The sequence below is a fragment of the Pyrus communis genome, chromosome 11 (genome assembly GCF_963583255.1).
Source record: "Pyrus communis chromosome 11, drPyrComm1.1, whole genome shotgun sequence".
NCBI classification, from domain to species: domain Eukaryota; kingdom Viridiplantae; phylum Streptophyta; class Magnoliopsida; order Rosales; family Rosaceae; genus Pyrus; species Pyrus communis.
The window spans coordinates 12,734,966-12,752,572 of NC_084813.1; the positions used below are offsets into that span (position 1 = coordinate 12,734,966).

Below are 17,607 nucleotides of genomic sequence, written 5' to 3' on the forward strand. Positions count from 1 at the left end.
AGCTCAAGCCCACCACCACTGAAATTCTGGGATTGGGCTCACCACCGTCAGCTCGCAGTTCAAGAGAAAGATAGAGATAGGGCATACTCCATGAAGATAGAGAGGTAAAGAAAAAAGGATAATTTCATCAAACCATGGTTGTAGGCAACCTGCAGAAATGGTGTGTTCCGATTGGGAGAGAATGGCGAAGGGGATAAGGTGGCATATGCGAGGTAAGGGAAGGAGGGGATGTTAGAGAGTATGTGGGTTGAAGATGATGCGCGAGGTCAGGAAAAAGGAGTGGAGAAATGCAAGGTGGGGTGGGGTAAGGGACGCAAGGCACATGGGTAGAAGAATGGGAGGAAGAGCTGCCGCTGACCCCAAGTTAGAACAAGAGGCCGGCGGCGGTAGGTTTACAGATTTAGGGTTTTTGGAGAAAGGGAATGGAATGGAGTAGGTTTACAGATTTAGGGTTTTTGGAGAGAGAGAGAGAGAAGGGAAGGGAGTAGGTTTACAGATTTAGGGCACTCAAAGTCAGGCTTTTTCTATATATGATTTGACAATTTGTACTTCCTTTTCTGAGTAGTTGGCGAAAGGGAGGTTTGAATCTCAAATTTATTTTAAAGTTGGGAAGAAAGTATCACTAGACTAAGATATAGTTGTAATTGGTGCTAAAAGAGTGTCAGGGCTCAAAAATTTCATTAAGAAGCCTAACTATATTCGGAATCTCAATCATTACATATTCATCACAAATCAAGCTTAAATTCTTGCGTAAAGTACAAAATGAGGGGTATGCAAATTCACATTCATGCCACACCAATAGAAATAATAATTTATAATCCAGACATTTGAAAAATCATGCTAAACCCATGCAAAATCTCGCATATTCATTATGGCAAGCTACATCGAAACAAGATTATAATATTAATGCATTAACATTTTAATTCGAATTCATACCAAACATGTGACACGCTTAAATGGGCCTAAGCCACATAACAGGCTTGCCGAGTGGGCTATGGTGTGGATGGTTACCAAAGTTCACTAGGCCTAAGTGGAGTTAAAGTTTGTGAAGATTTTGGGCTGCTTGGGAGTACCAAAAATTCAAGTCCACAACTTCAAACCAACTAAAAGCATTCGAACCAAAAACCAAAGCCTAAGCTGACTAAGATCATGTTTTACAAACCAAACCTTGAGTCGCATGCCTTGTTTTAATGTGAAGGAACAGCTTTACCATTATAAGCTCAAACATGAAAATGAGGAAGAAAACAAAGAAAAGGCGTAGCCATAGATGGGGCTTTGTTGTGGATTTGGTGCAGAAAAGAAGGGATATTGAGCAGGGCGTTCAACCTAGCTCTCACGAGGCTACCAATCATCTCCAGTACTAACCCAAAGAAGCACGATGTAGCTGTAACAATAGAAATTAGAAATGAAGACTTAACACATTAAGAAAAAGAGAGAAAATCAAGGGATTCTCCAGCTGGGATTTGGAGGAATTCCTGTTCATGAAAATAGATGTCAAAATTGAATTCAGGGCATCGAAATTAGTCTACAAAGATAAGGTCAAGTCACTAGCCCACACATCGCGACACACGGTGGCTAGCGGCACGCTTTGCCGAAACTTTCAACATCACCAAAATGGCTCAAATTTACCAGAACGTAGATTACAACGAGGGGAGTAACCTTTATACCTTCGCCAAAAATTGATTGTGGACGAAAGATGGTTAATTTTGCTGATAAAGGCAACGAATGCCTAAAACCTCTCGACGTCGATTTGTCGCCTACGGTGGTCCAAAAAGGTTGAGGTTGGTTGGGTTTTACTCTAGATGATGAGCTACAAAGCCCACATCCTGGCATTGGTCTTTGCTTCGTCGATTCACTTGAAAATGGAAAAAAAAGCTGCTGAAAAACCTCGGTTTCGTTGCCACGTACTACCACGTGTGCTGGTCCACCAAGGTGGTTGTTGGGTGCAGTTTTTAGAGGGGTGTGAGAGCTTCAAGATGGTGGTGGTGGCACCAAAAAACACTGCCAGAGTCGGCCAGAATTCGCTAAATATCATGGAATTCCAACGGCCACTCCTCTTTTTTCTTTCCCCTCTTTTTCCGTCCCCATGCACCCTATTTTTCTCCATACTAGGTGGACTTTCCACATGTGAAAAGTTGACACATGGCAACCTTTTGAAATTCAAAAATGAAAATTTGTAATTAAGGTAAGTGGTAAAAAGACCAAAATGCCCTCCATAGGAAACGCTTATAACTTCTTCATTTTAGCTTTGATTCATAAACGGTTTTTGCCCACATGCTTGTGTTTTCTAGCTCTATCTGAAAGTACCAAGTTTGACATCCGTTGAGACCCAAAAAGTCAAGTGCAAGCCCAACCAAGTCTCAAGGCCAATTGTCATGCATGCGTCAAGTCAAGTCTAAATACATGCAAAGGTGTAGGATCCAAAAAGGAATATTCACAACCATGCCAGGCTACAACAATTAAGCTAGATATTTATATAAATTACACCATGCCCATGCACATTCGTCACGCCAAACTTTATCACGCTAATCACTATTCATGCTAAAATAAGCCTAAGTCACATGCTTGGGGCTTGTCAAATGAATTGTGGTGTGAATGGTTACAGAAGTGTATCAGACCTATGTGGAGTCAAGATTATGGAAGACTTTAGGCTGCTTGAGGGCCCAATGATCGAAGCCCATAACCTCTGGGATCCATGTTAGTAAGCTTGGGAGAGAACCAAAACCTAGGAAGCCAGCGCCTTGGGAAGAAGGCATGATGCAGTTTCCACATGGTGGTAGCACCTGGCCATCTTGCACCAAAATGGGAGGTGGCAAAGGAACTAGGGAGAAAGGGAAGAAAGAACCAAGCCATAATTAGAGATTCATTAGGAAAATAATTCAACAACAAATATAGGTCAGGAGCTTTAGAGGAGAGATCCATCATAACACAAAGAACCTCAAATCCTAGAAGGCATCACTCTGCAACCTTAGTATTTTCCATGACCTCCCTCTGAGCATTCCAGCCATCAGAAACCTTGTTACCACCCTAGGAAACCCAAATTATCCAACCTAGAACACCATACAACCATGCAAACTCTCTCTCTCTTTCATGCTAAACTGATGAATTTCTAGCTTCCGCACCATGCTTCTCTTGACCAAGTCATTATTTGCCTAATCATGTTATCTTCAAGTCATTGATCTAACATAAATATTTCCTAAGACGTGCTAATTTTTTTGAGATATTCCGGAACTTGATACGAAACCAATCCAAGGGAGACAAAAGGATGTTCTCAAAGACAAAGTCCGCCTTGACCTAAAAGTCCCCCAATAAGCTCAAAAGGACTATGAATTTTTAATTACTATGAAAATTAAAACTTTGTAACGAGTTAACTAAGACTTTACAATGAATGAAAAGAAGTAATATAAAATTCCGCAAATACGAAATGCTTAAATTATAAGGGGTGTGCTATCCACACACCCCATTTTACTTCTTACACACCTCTTGATATTTTATGTCCGTTAATCTTCTTCAATTCATCCGATTCGATGATCGAAAGTTAAAAAGATGTGAGAGAAGTAAAATAGGGTGTGTGGATATCACACCCCAATTATAATAGTGAAATATGGGAACAAGATTTCACAGAGGCGAGATGACTGAGGAGAGAGAGTGTAAGGCATGGAGTAAATGAGAAATTGGGAATTGGGAAAAAGTAAATATAAAGGGCATGAATCTTTACTTTTTACTTAAATATATTAAATAATAGGGCACGAAAAGCTTTATTGTGTCATTGTAATTAATCAAAAATCTTCATTTCTAACATTAAAAGAACACACGCAAGCTGAACACGAAGTTTTATGTTTTAATTTTAGTAGGCACAAATACACGTTTCTATTTTTCTTTTTCAACAAAAACTAATGTGTCTTTTTATTTAGAGGGCACATTTGAGATAGTGTTCAACGAAATGTAAAAAGCACAAAATATGCATTTGTGTCCAAAAAAAATGAAAAGAGCACAAATCAATTGTGTTCTTAGACTTTTTGTTTTTTTTTTTTTTTTTTTGGTTGTGGGTTTAGGTTGTGTTCTGTTTTGGTCCCTAATTTAGTACACTTGCATTTTTCTAAAGTCACATGATAGTGCAATTATGAGTCCATAACACTTACTACCATGACCAGATTTAACCATGGCAAGGTCATAACCTGGTTTTCCATGACATTTGAATCTTTCTTTTTTCTTTATATAAAGCAAACTTCCTGGTCAAACTGGACCCCATATATGATATGATATTGCTACTTTCTATGTCGCGGTTGTATGCATCAAGGTTCATCTTAAAGCCGCGAAGGAACCTTTCATTGTTTTTTCTGAATAAAATAGCTTTGATGCTTTAGGAATTTCGAAAACGCTTTTAACAGCTTAAGCTACAAAGCCCTCAATTTGTTTTGTTTCTGGTTTTAACTACAACAGAGCAAAGTGGCCGAAACTAGTACGCAAAAAGGCAAGAGAATTGCTATGTATAGTAGCGATCAAGAATTTATAACTAGAAAACCTTTGGACTAAGCCAAAAGATGGAAAGAAAAAAGAACACAGATTTAGAAAACTTGTGCTCTTTCAACACAGCTTTTATAGTTCATCATCACATACAGACACATTAAATCTTTAAAACCAAAGATCAATCCACACACATAAGAGAATTATGTTCTTCTCAGTTCTTACCAACCATGTCCAATTTAATCATACTTCCTCAGGCATGCTTAATGCTTTGTATTTGCCCGAAAACTAAATGGGAGATAGACCGATAGAGGTTAACTACGGGATGTAAAGGTTAACAATGATGATAACGGAACACCAGGAAAGGAAACTAAGCCGAGGATGACTTCCTGAAGAAATTAGAGCCAAGGATGACTTCCTGAGGAAATTCAAAAGGAAACTTTAACTGAGCCAATGATGACTTCCCGAGGGAACAATTGCAGTCGTGTTCTCCAACAGAATACTAAACACAGACTGAATGATGATTCTTCACTAGAGGATGGAAAGATGGTGCTGGTTCCTGCCACTGCGCAAATCAACAAAAGGAAGTTGCCGCCAATGTGAAAGGGGTAGCCAGAGAACCTGAAATCTTGCCGCGGAAATTTATCACCATTGTTGGAAGTCTTTGTGACTTCAGAGCAAGAGGTAATGGAAGCACCATCTCTATAGTTGTCAGGTTCGTGAACTGTATTTCCGACGCATTCACTCTATGGTTTAAAGTGTTAGGCTTGGAATCTTTGACCTTCTTCTTGTTGAGAAAGCGTCCACCAGATCCTCTAGCCCTCTTCATTGCATGAACATGCTGAGATTCATAAAGATACTATTGCATATATTTCATAAAGGCCTTCCTTAGTGAAAACCAGTAAAAAAAAGTACAAATCAATTTCAAACCTTCATATACCTTACGAACTTTGATGAGTTTGTTCTGAGCTTTAAGCTTAGCGCGAAATTGCCTCCTCCGAAGAATTGCACGGTACTGTTTAGCGTTTACATATATAGGTTCATCTTCTGTAAGATCAAGAGGCAAGGGAACCCTACCAGGAGTTATTCCCAACACCTGGGGATGATGAATCTAGAGACATTTACATGGTAAATATCTCATAATAAGGAAACAAAAGAGGCACATTTTATGAAAAACCGCCAGAGAAGTGGTGAATTTTATAGAACTTCGAGTCACGATTCGACTAATGGAACAAAGAATCAGAATATGTATCAATACCACTAAATTATATATCAAATCTTGCAACTTTTGTATTTTGACCCTCACAAGAATAAATCTTCAAGATTAAGCCCACTTCGTTTTGCATCTATGCCTCGAAGATTCAACTTCATAAAGATCTAACCTAGGGTTAATAGATAAGCAAGAAGAAACTTTAGTACCATAAAGAGATTAGAAAAGAGTAAGAGCAAAGGAGAAAGAGTAACGCAGAATCCCGGAATATAAGAGATGGGAAAGATACATTGCAACCCTACTTTAAGAATATCGAATTGTTTGTTACATTGGCATTAAAAAACTTGTATGACAAGATGCCTAGGAAGGTGCTACGTGGATAAACAGACTCAAAAATATTTCTGACGAGTTTTCTCCTACGTAGTTAAGACAGATACATAGCTGTCACACGGTGAAAAAAGAATGAAGAGTTTTTAGTGATAGGCTTATGAACATTATCGTATATAAAACTCCAAAGTTTCTTTTATGCTCGTGGTAGTATTGAGGTTGCAACAGCCATAATGAAAGAAGACTTGATTATTAATTTATCCTCAAAGTTGGTTAAAAGAACCTACTGTTGTAGCATCTGCAGCATAATTGGAAAATTAACCATTTGAAACTTCCTCGAAGAATGATTTTCATGTTTTGAATCTCCTGAAAATTGGAAGTAATCTATTATATGTGCTTCCTTCGTCTTCATGGTTACTTTCATTCATTACCTTAAATAAGTAGCAAGTTCTACAAGAACCAACCAACTTCTTGGGGCTCTACTGATATAATTAAGTTGGCAAATATCCGAAAGTGCCAACACACTATCAAAACAAACACCACGAAGTAAAGATGATCTATTGGTATAAGCACTTACCGCATCTTGTGGCCCAGAAGCAGTAGCCAATAAGCTACCTATGTATGGCTCAGAGTGGAAAGGAATATGACCCTGAATTAGTAACCAGAAAAGCATAAGATTCCCACCTCCATTTGGAACTAGAAAAAACACAGGCAGGTGACAACTTACAATTGAACAGCTAAAATCAATTTGTGAAGGGAAATTAAAGCCCTGATTTGCCATTGGTGATAATGATTTCATATGGCCCTCAACATACATCCCTTATGTTTCATTATATCCTGTACCAAGAACAAGAGAAACCAAATAAGATATTGATCTTTTCTGGTAACAAAGTAATCAATGTGAAGAACAATGTATTTATTTGGGGAAGTTCTCCAATGACTATCTTGGTATGCCAAGTCCGACCGCATTGATACAAGTTTTGGCAAATTGATAAGAAGCATAATATTAACTTATGAAGAGGAGTGCTATGGCCGATCACGCATAAGGGGTGTGTGCAATTTCTGACCATAGTAAAAGCCTAATACATAAGGTCCAAGTCATGATTGGTAAACACTACTCCAAGTGGTACATTAACAACATTCGACAGAAGCATCAACTGAAGGGGAAAGATAAAAGGGAACGAAAATAATGGACAACAGATACATCAACCTGATTGTATTGAATCTATGCCTTGCACACATGGGTTATCTTCTTTCATACTATTCACTCCAGAGAGAGTTTGACTTGTTGAATGAGTTGAGGAAGAATCCTGATCTTGAAAGTTAATTCCAGATTGCTTGCTGTTGTGATAATTATATAGTGGCACGCCCATCTTCAAGATTAAACTTGTGGAGGTAGATGGGTGTTGGACATGTGTGCCAGTAGAATTCTCCCAAGATGAAGATCCAACAATGAATGGAAACGTTGAGTGGGCAGAACCAAAACAAGAGTTTTTCTTGGCCCAATTTTGCATTTTCTAAAACAACTACTCAGGCTCGTCTAAAAAAATGTGGCGTTGAAGCTTCATAGATCTTCAAATATGTTCAAGTGAAAAACCTGAAGGTTCACTTAAATGACGGACTCATCAGCAACCAAGAATGATGCCTAAGTAAAAAAGTACAGCACCAAACTTTAGTAACTATTTTACTTTTTATATGCACTGAACAATTGTGATAATGAAATCAATTCAAGATGAAAGAACAGCAACAACAACAATAAAGCCTTATCACACTTAGTGGATCAGCTATATAAATCCTTTAACGCTACTGCGCTTGGTTTTATGTCATGTCTTCCCTTAGATCCAAGTAGTCTAAGTCTTCTCTTAGAGTCTCCTTCCAAATCTTCCTAAGTCTTCCTAGGTCTTCCTCTACCCCTTTGGCCCCAAGCCTTTGTCTGGTAATCATATATTCTAACCAGAGCATCTGTAGGTCTTCATTTCATATGTCCAAACCACCTTAACCGATTTTCTCTCATCTTATCTTCAATTTCGGCTACTCCTAAGTCACATCGCATATCCTCATTCCTAATCTTGTCATTTCTCGATACACATCCAACAAAGCATTCTCATCTCCTCTACACTCATTTTATGCACGTATTGATGCTTCACTGTTCAATCAAATAGAAAATTACTTGACTGAACAAAGATACTGATAACAAGACCTCCGTCCTATCAATTAGCACTCACTACAAGGCCCGAGCAATTATCACGGCTAATGTGGCGGGGTAGTGATTATTTTTAAACCACAGTACTAATTCGAATCATTCATAAAACGTAGAAACTCAATGTACATGCTAACAAACCCTTTTTTCCCTCCCTCCATCCTAAATTAACTTTCACTCAACTACATAAAAAGCAAGGAAGACAACACAATCAAATCACTACATTTACAAAATTCTTTTGATTCTATAAATTAAGTAATAAAATCAAACATTTACACTAATTATGAAATGACAAAAAGCTCCATGATTTTTAGAAAATCCCATCCTCAAATAGGAAACCATTTTATACATGCAATTAAACAATCAAAGAACATAAATTCTACTAAAAAAAAAAAAAATCCAAGAACAGGAATATCTGTAAAATCAGCAAAACATATGAGTCTAAAATCTTTACCCAAAATAATTATCAAAAGAAAAATGATATAAAAAACAAGTCTTACCGAAATAAGAAATCCTTCACCTGAACCCAGTAAAAGCACTACAAGATCAGCCTCACCATCTTAAGCTCCACATGCAACCAAACCAAAGGCTCACTAACATACAGTAAATATAAACCAATGAAGTTGACACAAAATAAAACAAACCCATGTCCAGAAAAGGGAAAAAAAGTCATGAAATTTACAGGAAGTCAGGGAGTTAGGGAGAGGAGACACCTTTGGCTTTGAGATAATATATGGTGAAAGTGATTGGAAACTAAGAAATGGGTTTTGCTGTAAGCTTTGAATTCTGCATGCCTTCCTCTCTCTCTCTCTCTCTCCCTCTCTCCCCTCTCAAAAACTCTCTCTCTCTCTCTCTTCCCTAAAAAACTTACTCATTTGGGTCGGCTTATTTGGTGAAGAGTAATACTAGATAGATTAAATTTATAGATTAAATTTTGTAAACTAAATGACATGGAGGTTGGTAATTAGATTATTACTTAATCGTTGATAAAAGTGCTCATTTTTTATTAGTAACACCTCATTTAGTTTACTAATTTAGTTTACAAATTTAATATCCCTAACATTAATGTTAAATGCTCTATCTTTCTTCATTCCCTTTTTTCCCTCTATTAAAACTAATAAAAGAAACATTCGAATTACTAAATTCAAATACTGAAATAAATTTTTTTTTGAATGTTATCAGTTGTATCGGCTAAATTTGCGAGTTGAACGACAAATTTCCTTGCATTAAACGCACTCACAAATTCGATCTCTGTCTTCTTTCTCACCCTTCCACGTCACCCCACCTTCTTCACTTCCCAATCTGTCTCTCTCCCCTTCTTCTTCTTCCACTTCCATAAAAGAAACTAAAATTGCTCTACGTGTCAATTAAATGATTTACTTGTGATTGTTTATTGCAAAAGTTTCTTTATTCTTTGGATGATATGTTAAGAGAACTAATGAAAAGGGTTTGAAAACTTTGAGTTTAAACGATAAAGACAAAATAAAGGGTAAAGTGAATAGTACCATGATTGACTTTTTAGTGTAAAAATGTGATTTTTTGTTAAAATAAACAGTACCGGAAGTTATTCGTTAAAGTTCCCTAATATTTTTTGTCGTTTGCTATTTCGTTTGTTTCCTCAGTAGCTCGCTTTTGTCGTCTTCTGCTAGCACAAAAAAAAATTCATTAATGACAGTGTTTTGATTTCCATTCGAAAAATAATACTAAAATAAAAGGCAAAATCTTGCACTTGCGTTTACCCTTTTTTTTTTTTTTTTTTTTTTTTTTTTTTTAAATATTGGGAATTAAATTTTGAGTTTAGTATGGATAAAAGATCGTTCTATCTTATACTATTCAATTCTTGATGATGAATCGTTTTGATAGCTCCAATATTGTTATTCATGATATTTGTGGGACCATGATTTTCTAGGGCTGAAGTAAGATTGGTTTGAATACAGTTACCTCATAAGTTTTGTCATGGACTCGCCAACTCAGGGTAGAGCTGTACAAATGGAGCAAGGTGCCACCATCACTCTACTCTAGGGCAATAGGTGAAGTTGCTTCGTTGGATGACCATACTTGTTCCGCAAGACACGAGACTTGATTTGGATATGGATACAAACAGATCGTATAAGTCTTGGAGTCCCTATAATTTAGGGATGGCGTGTGCCACAAGTAATCACAACTCTTAAGATGATGCAATATGTACGTACTAGATATCCTCTAGGATTCTATCCTAAAAATGTCTCTCTCCCACGATATAAATACACTCATCTAGGGTTCATCTATAGTAACACAATCTATACTGCCCACTGCTTGAGTTTAAGATCATTCATTGTTTTGCAGGTTGCTCAAGATTACATAGATTGTGCTCAACCGCTGCTTATGGAGGTGCACAAATTGGATTCCGACAGTATTGTTATTCATGAGCTTAATATATATTTTAAGATCTGCGTACTGTTAATTGATAATTCGTATTTTGGAAATAGGTAATGCGTATTGGAAACTGGTAAATAGGGTGTCGACCAAAGTTGATGATGATAAGGGCTTATTACGTTTGTTTATATAAGTTCGACTCAAATCTGTAGGGCTGGAAAAAATTCCCGAAAATCCCAATCCAAACAAAAAAAAATCCCAATCCCAACCCCAAAAAGTCCCAAACCAAAAGTCCCGAAATTTTCTGGATGACATACTGAACCAATCTCGAAATTTCGGTACAGGAATCGACATTATCTCATCGATGTTTCAGTAATCCCAAACCAAACCGAAAATAAATATTACATATATATTAGTGTATATTTATATGTATGTGTGTGTGTGTGTGTGTGTATACATTTGATTTGTTGCTAACTACTAGTAGCAATATAATTGGTGTGGTCTACAGATAGTAAACATATCCCTTTATCGCCAACCTCCCACCAAATGTGTCTATTTCTTCAACCCGAAATAAAAAAAATTGTATTATTAATTTTCGAACATGTTAGGTTTGTAACTTAATTTTTTACTTTTGGGTTTGTTACTTTTATTTTGGTTACATGTTAATTTGACTTGGTATAAATGATTGGTTTTCAATTTGTATGAAATTTGGGAAAATCGAACCATCTTGAAATACCGAAAATATTTCGGGAATCTTAAAAATTCGAAATACAGGAATTTTGGTTCAAGATTAGCCTTCAAATTCTCGTCTCGAAAATTTTTAATCTGAGATTCGACATCTTTTTTTTGGTTTAAGATCTCATACCTAACCACACCTACTTAAATGTATGAATGGATTTTGAAGTAGTGTGAGTTTAAAAGTTGTAAGAGAACATAAGGATCAGTCAAACTCATGAGACTCGCTTATTAAAATTAGGGAGTTTTAACGAAAAATTTGCGATACTGTTCATTTTAACGAAAAATTACATTTTTACACTAAAAAATCAAACCTGGTATTATCCATTTTACCTTTTATTTTGTCCTTATCGTTAAAACTCAAAGTTTTCAAATCTTTTTTAGTATTTTTCTTTAAAATTAACACTTGAACGAACTCAAATTTTCTAATTTATTGTGAGTTGGACATTTAGGAATCGAGCTCAACATTTTCAAGGTCAACTACGTTGAAAAATAAATTTCTATTGACTAAATACTGCTGATGAAATATTTATTTCAAGCAAATATACAAAAAAATAGATAAATAATCTCAATTGTCTTTTTGAAATAAGAAGAAAATACAACCCACGCGAATCTGGCACTAGTTGTTCCGCTTCTCCTCCTCCACTGCAAAACCCCAAGCACGTTCACAGCCGTCCGATCTAGGGTTTCAAACTTCCGAAAATCGGTACTCAGATGCAAGATCAATGATGATGGGGTTGGAGTTGGGGTTGGGGTGGGTGGGTGCGATTTTGGTAGGAGCGGGCTGGCTTGCTTTGGGTTATTGCTTTGGCGCTCGTTACCCTCCTTCTCGCATTATTTTCTCAGCCAGACTCGCTAAGCAGGCTGCCAATGATCTTAACAATGGAAAGAAGAAGAAGAACAAGGACAAGCCCAAAGATCCCCTCGAGATTGAAAACCTCGCCGACATTCTCCAAGATTTCAAAATGGTATTGCTTCAAGCTTCATCTCTCTCTCTCTCTCTCTCTCTTCCTTCAATACTTGATGATTTCGAAGCACCTGTGATTCCGAATTCCTGTATTCACTTTCTTGATTGTTTTCTTCAGGTTTTGGTGGTCAGGAATGATCTAAAGATGGGTAAAGGGAAAATTGCCGCTCAATGCAGGTAGCTGTAGATACTCTTTTTTTTTTATATCTTTTTGTTTCGGGCACTAAAATTAAGCCACTCCTTTATCTGCACCCTTTTATGTATTTTCAAATTGAGCAATTATAGGTGTTGTGTTTGTTCAATGGTTAACTTCTTTAAAAGCACTTTCATTCATTTTAAAAGCACTTTGAAACAAGCCTTTATTGACTAGTTAATTTTTCTCTATTGATCGAATTTTTTTTTTTTTGTTCAAACTTGGTATCGGAATGTTTGTTCATTGTTTAGCCATGCGACTTTAGGCCTCTATAAAAAGGTCCTCCATCGAGCACCAAAAGCTTTAAACAGGTGAAGCAACACACTACTCTGTGTTTTTTTCTTCGTCAGACAATGGGATTTTGCATACCTTTCTATGTTTCCTGTAATGGTGTTTTTCCAATCCGCAGGTGGGAGATGTGTGCACAGCCTAAAGTTGTTGTGAAAATAGAAAGTGAAGAAGACATGCTACTTTTGCAAGTCAGTATCATATACAAATTTCTCTGTATATTTCCCGTGAGTTGAACTTTATGGTTGATGTAAAAATTGTTGTGGATTTTGACAGGAAAGGGCTAAATTGCTGAACTTACCGACACACATTACAATTGATGCTGGCAGGACTCAGATTGCACCAAGTGAGTTGCTTGGTTACATTTCTATAGCTGACGTTAATCTTGATTTTAAAATTCTTTTAGCCTTTGGTGATGTTCATGTCACTAATGTCAATCAAATAAAAAACTAGTTTTACTCACAAAAATTTGAATATATTACTGAGAAGCGGAGGCTTTCATGATCACAACTTGAGAAAGATTGAATTAAGTCGATCAGCGTAATGCTCTTGAAGAATGAGAGTTTCCAAGTTGTGTACCGCCATCCTCATTGACATTTTGTAATTGTATTTTGGTGTTACTTGTTTTTTGAGTACTGCTGCAAACTGATCCGTTCTAACTTGTCATATTTGTTCCCCATATGCGCCATGAATTTATATTCTTAACTTGTTTCTTATTGAGTTGACCTTCCAAAGTTACTTATTTGGTCCTATGTTTTCTTCCAGATTCAAGGACAGTGATGGCTATTCTTGGTATGTTTCTCATCTCCATTATCTTGTTTGTTGATGAGCCTTTCTTAAGCATAGTCCCCATGCGTGGGGTGTTGTCGACTTAGATTGGTTGATTGGGAGGCCAACCCCCTCTATATTATGTTGGTAGGATATTGGGTAGGAGAGGTTTTGAGCTTGTGAATGTAGCATATGGAATTCTTATGTCTGGCAAAATGTACAATATCGAAATGTAACTTTGATTTTCCCTCATCACTTTACCTGTACTTCACTTATCCCAAATTTTCAACCCATTCATATGCAGGACCTGTTGAAGTGGTTGATGATGTAACAGGTGTACTGAAGCTCTTGTAGTTTGTTTGATTTCAATGGTGCATATCGTTTTGCGATGAGAGTTTCAAGGATAAGTCAATGCCATGGGCAGCAACATCAACCATACCGGAAGAGAATTGGTTCAATTTCATGGTCAATTTCCATTCTCTGAAGGCCCTGACTTAGAAATCTACGTGTGCTTCTATCCCAAGGATTGATTATGACGATGATGATGATGATGAAAAGTCGCTGAAATTGCATCATTTATTATGATTATGAAACTTATTCTGTACTAATGTAAGGATACTTTTTTTTGAATTCATCCATTACTTGGCAGAGAAATTGAAACTCAGAACATAAACCATGTTCCTGGTTTTGGCATTTGCAGCATTGTCTCATCATCTTATCATGAGACGCTTGGTTTCTTGTTAAGTTTTTGGACAATGATAAAAAAGTTTTGTGTGGCCATGTTGCGAACATAATGTATGACCACGTCCGCAACGTAACATATACTCCCTACAGAGATAGGTTGTTCCAATTTACATGATCTTGATATAGCACCACAAGCATGGCAGCCACAAATTACAATTGCAACTGTGAAACGCTTGCATTAAATTTGATCTGTCGGCTATCACGCGTTATCATATTTGCCGTTTCTATTTTAAATAATGTCTAGCCATATTTGCCGTTTCTGTTAGAAATAATGTTTAGAAAGGAGGCAAGTATTTATCGAAAGAAAAATTAAAAAAACAATACGTATACTCCCTATAGAGATTGGCTGTTCCAATTTACATGATCTTGATATAACATCACAAGCATGGCTGCCACAAATTACAACTGCAACTGTGAAATGCTTGCATTAAATCTGATCTGCCGACTATCACACATTACCATGTTTGCCGTTTCAGTTTTAAATAATGTCTAGCCATATTTGCCGTTTCTATTTGAAATAATGTTTAGGAAGGAGGCAAGTATTTATCGAAAGAAAAAAAAAATATATATATATATATATACACACACACACACACGTATACTCCCTACAGAGAATAGTCATATATATATATACATATACGTATACTCCCTACAGAGATTGACTATTCCAATTTACATGATCTTGATATAGCACCACAAGCATGGCTGACACAAATTACAATTGCAACTATGAAACGCTTGCATTAAAGCTGATCCGCCGGCTATCACACGTTACCATATTTGTGGTTTCTGTTTTCAATAATGTCTAGCCATATTTGCCGTTTTTGTTTGAAATAATGTTTAGGAAGGAGGCAAGTATTTATCAAAAGAAAAATTAAAAAAAAAAAAAAAAAAAAAAAAAACCTATACTCCCTACAGAGATTGGCTGTTCCAATTTACATGATCTTGATATAGCACCACAAGCATGGCTGTCATAAATTACAACTACAACTGTGAAACGCTTGCATTAAATTTGATCCACTGGCTATCACACATTACCATATTTGTCGTTTCTGCTTTAAATAATGTCTAGCCATAGTTATTGTTTCTATTTGAAATAATGTTTAGGAAGGAGGCAAGTATTTATGGAAAGAATATTTAAAAATAAATGAAAAACAAATCGTCACCTGAGAGGTTCAAACTCTCACGGGGATCCCCATGCACTTAGCAAGCACACGCCTTAACCACTTGGCCAAGGCGACTGTTGATGATGTTGCAGGCTGCTCATTTTTTAAATTAAATATTTAATTAATAAGTCTTTGTTCCTAATTTCCTGTCGTTTAGTGATCTTTATATTTATCTTCACCCACATCACAATGTTAGTTGAATTATTTGTGGCGGCCATGGCCGTATTATGCATTATATATCTTCACCCCAATTTACTCTCGTCGCAATAACCTACTCATGCAAGATCATGAGTAGTACCAGTAGTAGCACTAGAAGCAAACAATATAAATCGGTGGCGGCGGCGAATATGGAGGAGGAGCAGATGGCACAGCTGCGCGAGATCTTCCGATCGTTTGACGGCAACAGAGACAGCAGCTTGGCCGAGTCGGAGTTGGGCTCACTGCTGTGTCGTTTGGGCTGAAGCCGAGCCATCAGCAGCTGCAGGCTCTGATTCGAAAGTCGGATACCAACCACAACGTACTGGTCGAGTTCTCGGAGTTTGTGGCGCTGATGAGGCGGGACATCAACGGACTCTTACAAGCCGACGCCAGCTGCCCATGTTAGTACAGCGAGGATCAGCGGAGGGACATGTTCAGCCTGTTTGACAGGGACGGCAACGGGTACATCATCCCGGTGGAACTGGCCCACTCGATGGCCAAGCTGGGCCAACCCACTCACAATTCAGGAGTTGTTTGGCATGATGGCCGTATCGGTTTTCACGAGTTTTCCAGGGCTATCATCTCAGCCGCTTTCCTTAATATGAATGCTTAATTGAGTGCATATTTTGATGATGAATGAGTATTATTCAAAATAGCAACAAGTTCATATGCATCATGCATGTATAGGTGTTATGTTTGGTGCAGTAAAATTAAGCCAAATCCTTCATCTCCACCCTTTTAAATATTTTCAAATTGAGCAATTATTGGTGTTATGTTTGTTAAATGATTAACTTCTTTTCCTTGAATAATAATTTTAGGGCTCATTTGGAAGTGTTTTTAAAATGGCTGAAAGTGTTTTTGGTAAAAATGTTTTTGAAATCAATACTTAGTTAAAATGCAAGTAAATCATGAAAAAACCCTTAAAATACTTCATGCAAGAAGTACATAACTGGTACACTTCGAGTACTTTTGATACCCAAAAACATATTCTTTAAAAGCACTTTCATTCATATTACAAACACTTCCAAACGAGCCCTTATTGTCTAGTTATTTTTTCTCTATTGATCGAATTAATTTTTTATTCAAACTCGTTATCAGAATGTTTGTTCATTGTTTAGCCATGCGACTTTAGGCCTGTACACAAAGGTCCTCCATCAAGCACAAAAAGCTTTAAATAGGTAAAGCAACACACTTCTCTCTAATTTTTTTTCTCTGTCAGACAATGTGGAATTTTGCGTTCCTTTCTATGTTTCTTGTATTGGTGTTATTTCAATGCGCAGGTGGAGATGTGTGCACAGCCTAAAGTTGTAGTGAAAATAGAGAGTGAAGAAGATATGCTAGTTTTGCAAGTTAGTAATATACACAATTTTCTCTGTATATATTACTACAATAAACACTTTGCGTGATGAGAAATTATTGGGGACGTCTTTGATTCGTCTCAAAAATATTTGTGCAACAAATTAATCGGAATTTTGAAATAATTTAGTGACATACTTTTGTCGCCTTAATGTTTGCTCAATGAAATTGTTATGATGCATGTAGTTTTGCACGACGACTTATTTTCGTCGTGCAAGTGAAATTTTTTTTTTTAAATTTTTTTATGGTTTCAATTCTGTAATAAAAAAAAATTTAATAAAATTGCAAAAAAAAATAAAAATAAAAATTAATGAATAGAAATACAATTTATATATAATATCAATGAAAATGTATGTACAACTACAAAGTTTAAAAAGAAAGCGGGAAGCTGCTGGAAGGGGTCAGGGTTGGGGATAGGCTAGGGGTTGAGGACGGGGTCGGAGGTCGACAGGTCTGATTACTGGGTATGCGCGGAATGGAGGGGCTCTAATATTAGTGGTGTAGAAATATCGAGGAGACGGATCACGGAGGAACTGAGGGCCTGTATGATCAACCACATTTAAGTCTTGCACGATGCGAGCTCACTTCTCAGACCAGCAACTTCCTGCGTCAAAGTCGTGACCTCGCCCTTCG

General features: G+C 36.9%; 1 protein-coding gene, 1 non-coding gene and 2 pseudogenes across 2 annotated transcripts; 2 read left to right on the top strand and 2 right to left on the bottom strand.

Annotated features, from left to right (window-relative positions):
• Positions 1 to 4,885: 4,885 nt before the first annotated feature.
• LOC137749392 (nuclear transcription factor Y subunit A-3-like) lies at positions 4,886 to 7,518 on the bottom strand (annotated as a pseudogene).
• Positions 7,519 to 11,921: 4,403 nt separating this feature from the next.
• Positions 11,922 to 14,205, top strand: LOC137708020 (uncharacterized). Its single transcript, XM_068446982.1, has 7 exons — positions 11,922 to 12,262; positions 12,380 to 12,438; positions 12,706 to 12,765; positions 12,864 to 12,933; positions 13,019 to 13,088; positions 13,508 to 13,534; positions 13,815 to 14,205. The coding sequence occupies exons 1-7, from the start codon at positions 12,020 to 12,022 to the stop codon at positions 13,862 to 13,864; spliced, it is 579 nt and encodes a 192-aa protein (XP_068303083.1). The 5' UTR covers positions 11,922 to 12,019; the 3' UTR covers positions 13,865 to 14,205.
• A 1,209-nt stretch (positions 14,206 to 15,414) lies between these two features.
• Positions 15,415 to 15,495, bottom strand: TRNAS-GCU (transfer RNA serine (anticodon GCU)). The gene has a single exon. It is a non-coding gene; the product is annotated as a tRNA-Ser (tRNA).
• A 155-nt stretch (positions 15,496 to 15,650) lies between these two features.
• On the top strand, positions 15,651 to 16,346 carry LOC137749296 (probable calcium-binding protein CML18; annotated as a pseudogene).
• The last annotated feature ends 1,261 nt before the right edge of the window (positions 16,347 to 17,607 follow it).

What these genes read in the sequence shown, in the direction of transcription:
- LOC137708020 (XM_068446982.1), top strand. Translation starts at nt 12,020, where the DNA reads ATGATGATGGGGTTGGAGTTGGGGTTGGGGTGGGTGGGTGCGATTTTG. An exon ending in TTCTCCAAGATTTCAAAATG is followed by an intron (nt 12,263 to 12,379) that starts GTATTGCTTCAA and finishes TGTTTTCTTCAG; the next exon opens with GTTTTGGTGGTCAGGAATGA. An exon ending in GACAGTGATGGCTATTCTTG is followed by an intron (nt 13,535 to 13,814) that starts GTATGTTTCTCA and finishes ATTCATATGCAG; the next exon opens with GACCTGTTGAAGTGGTTGAT.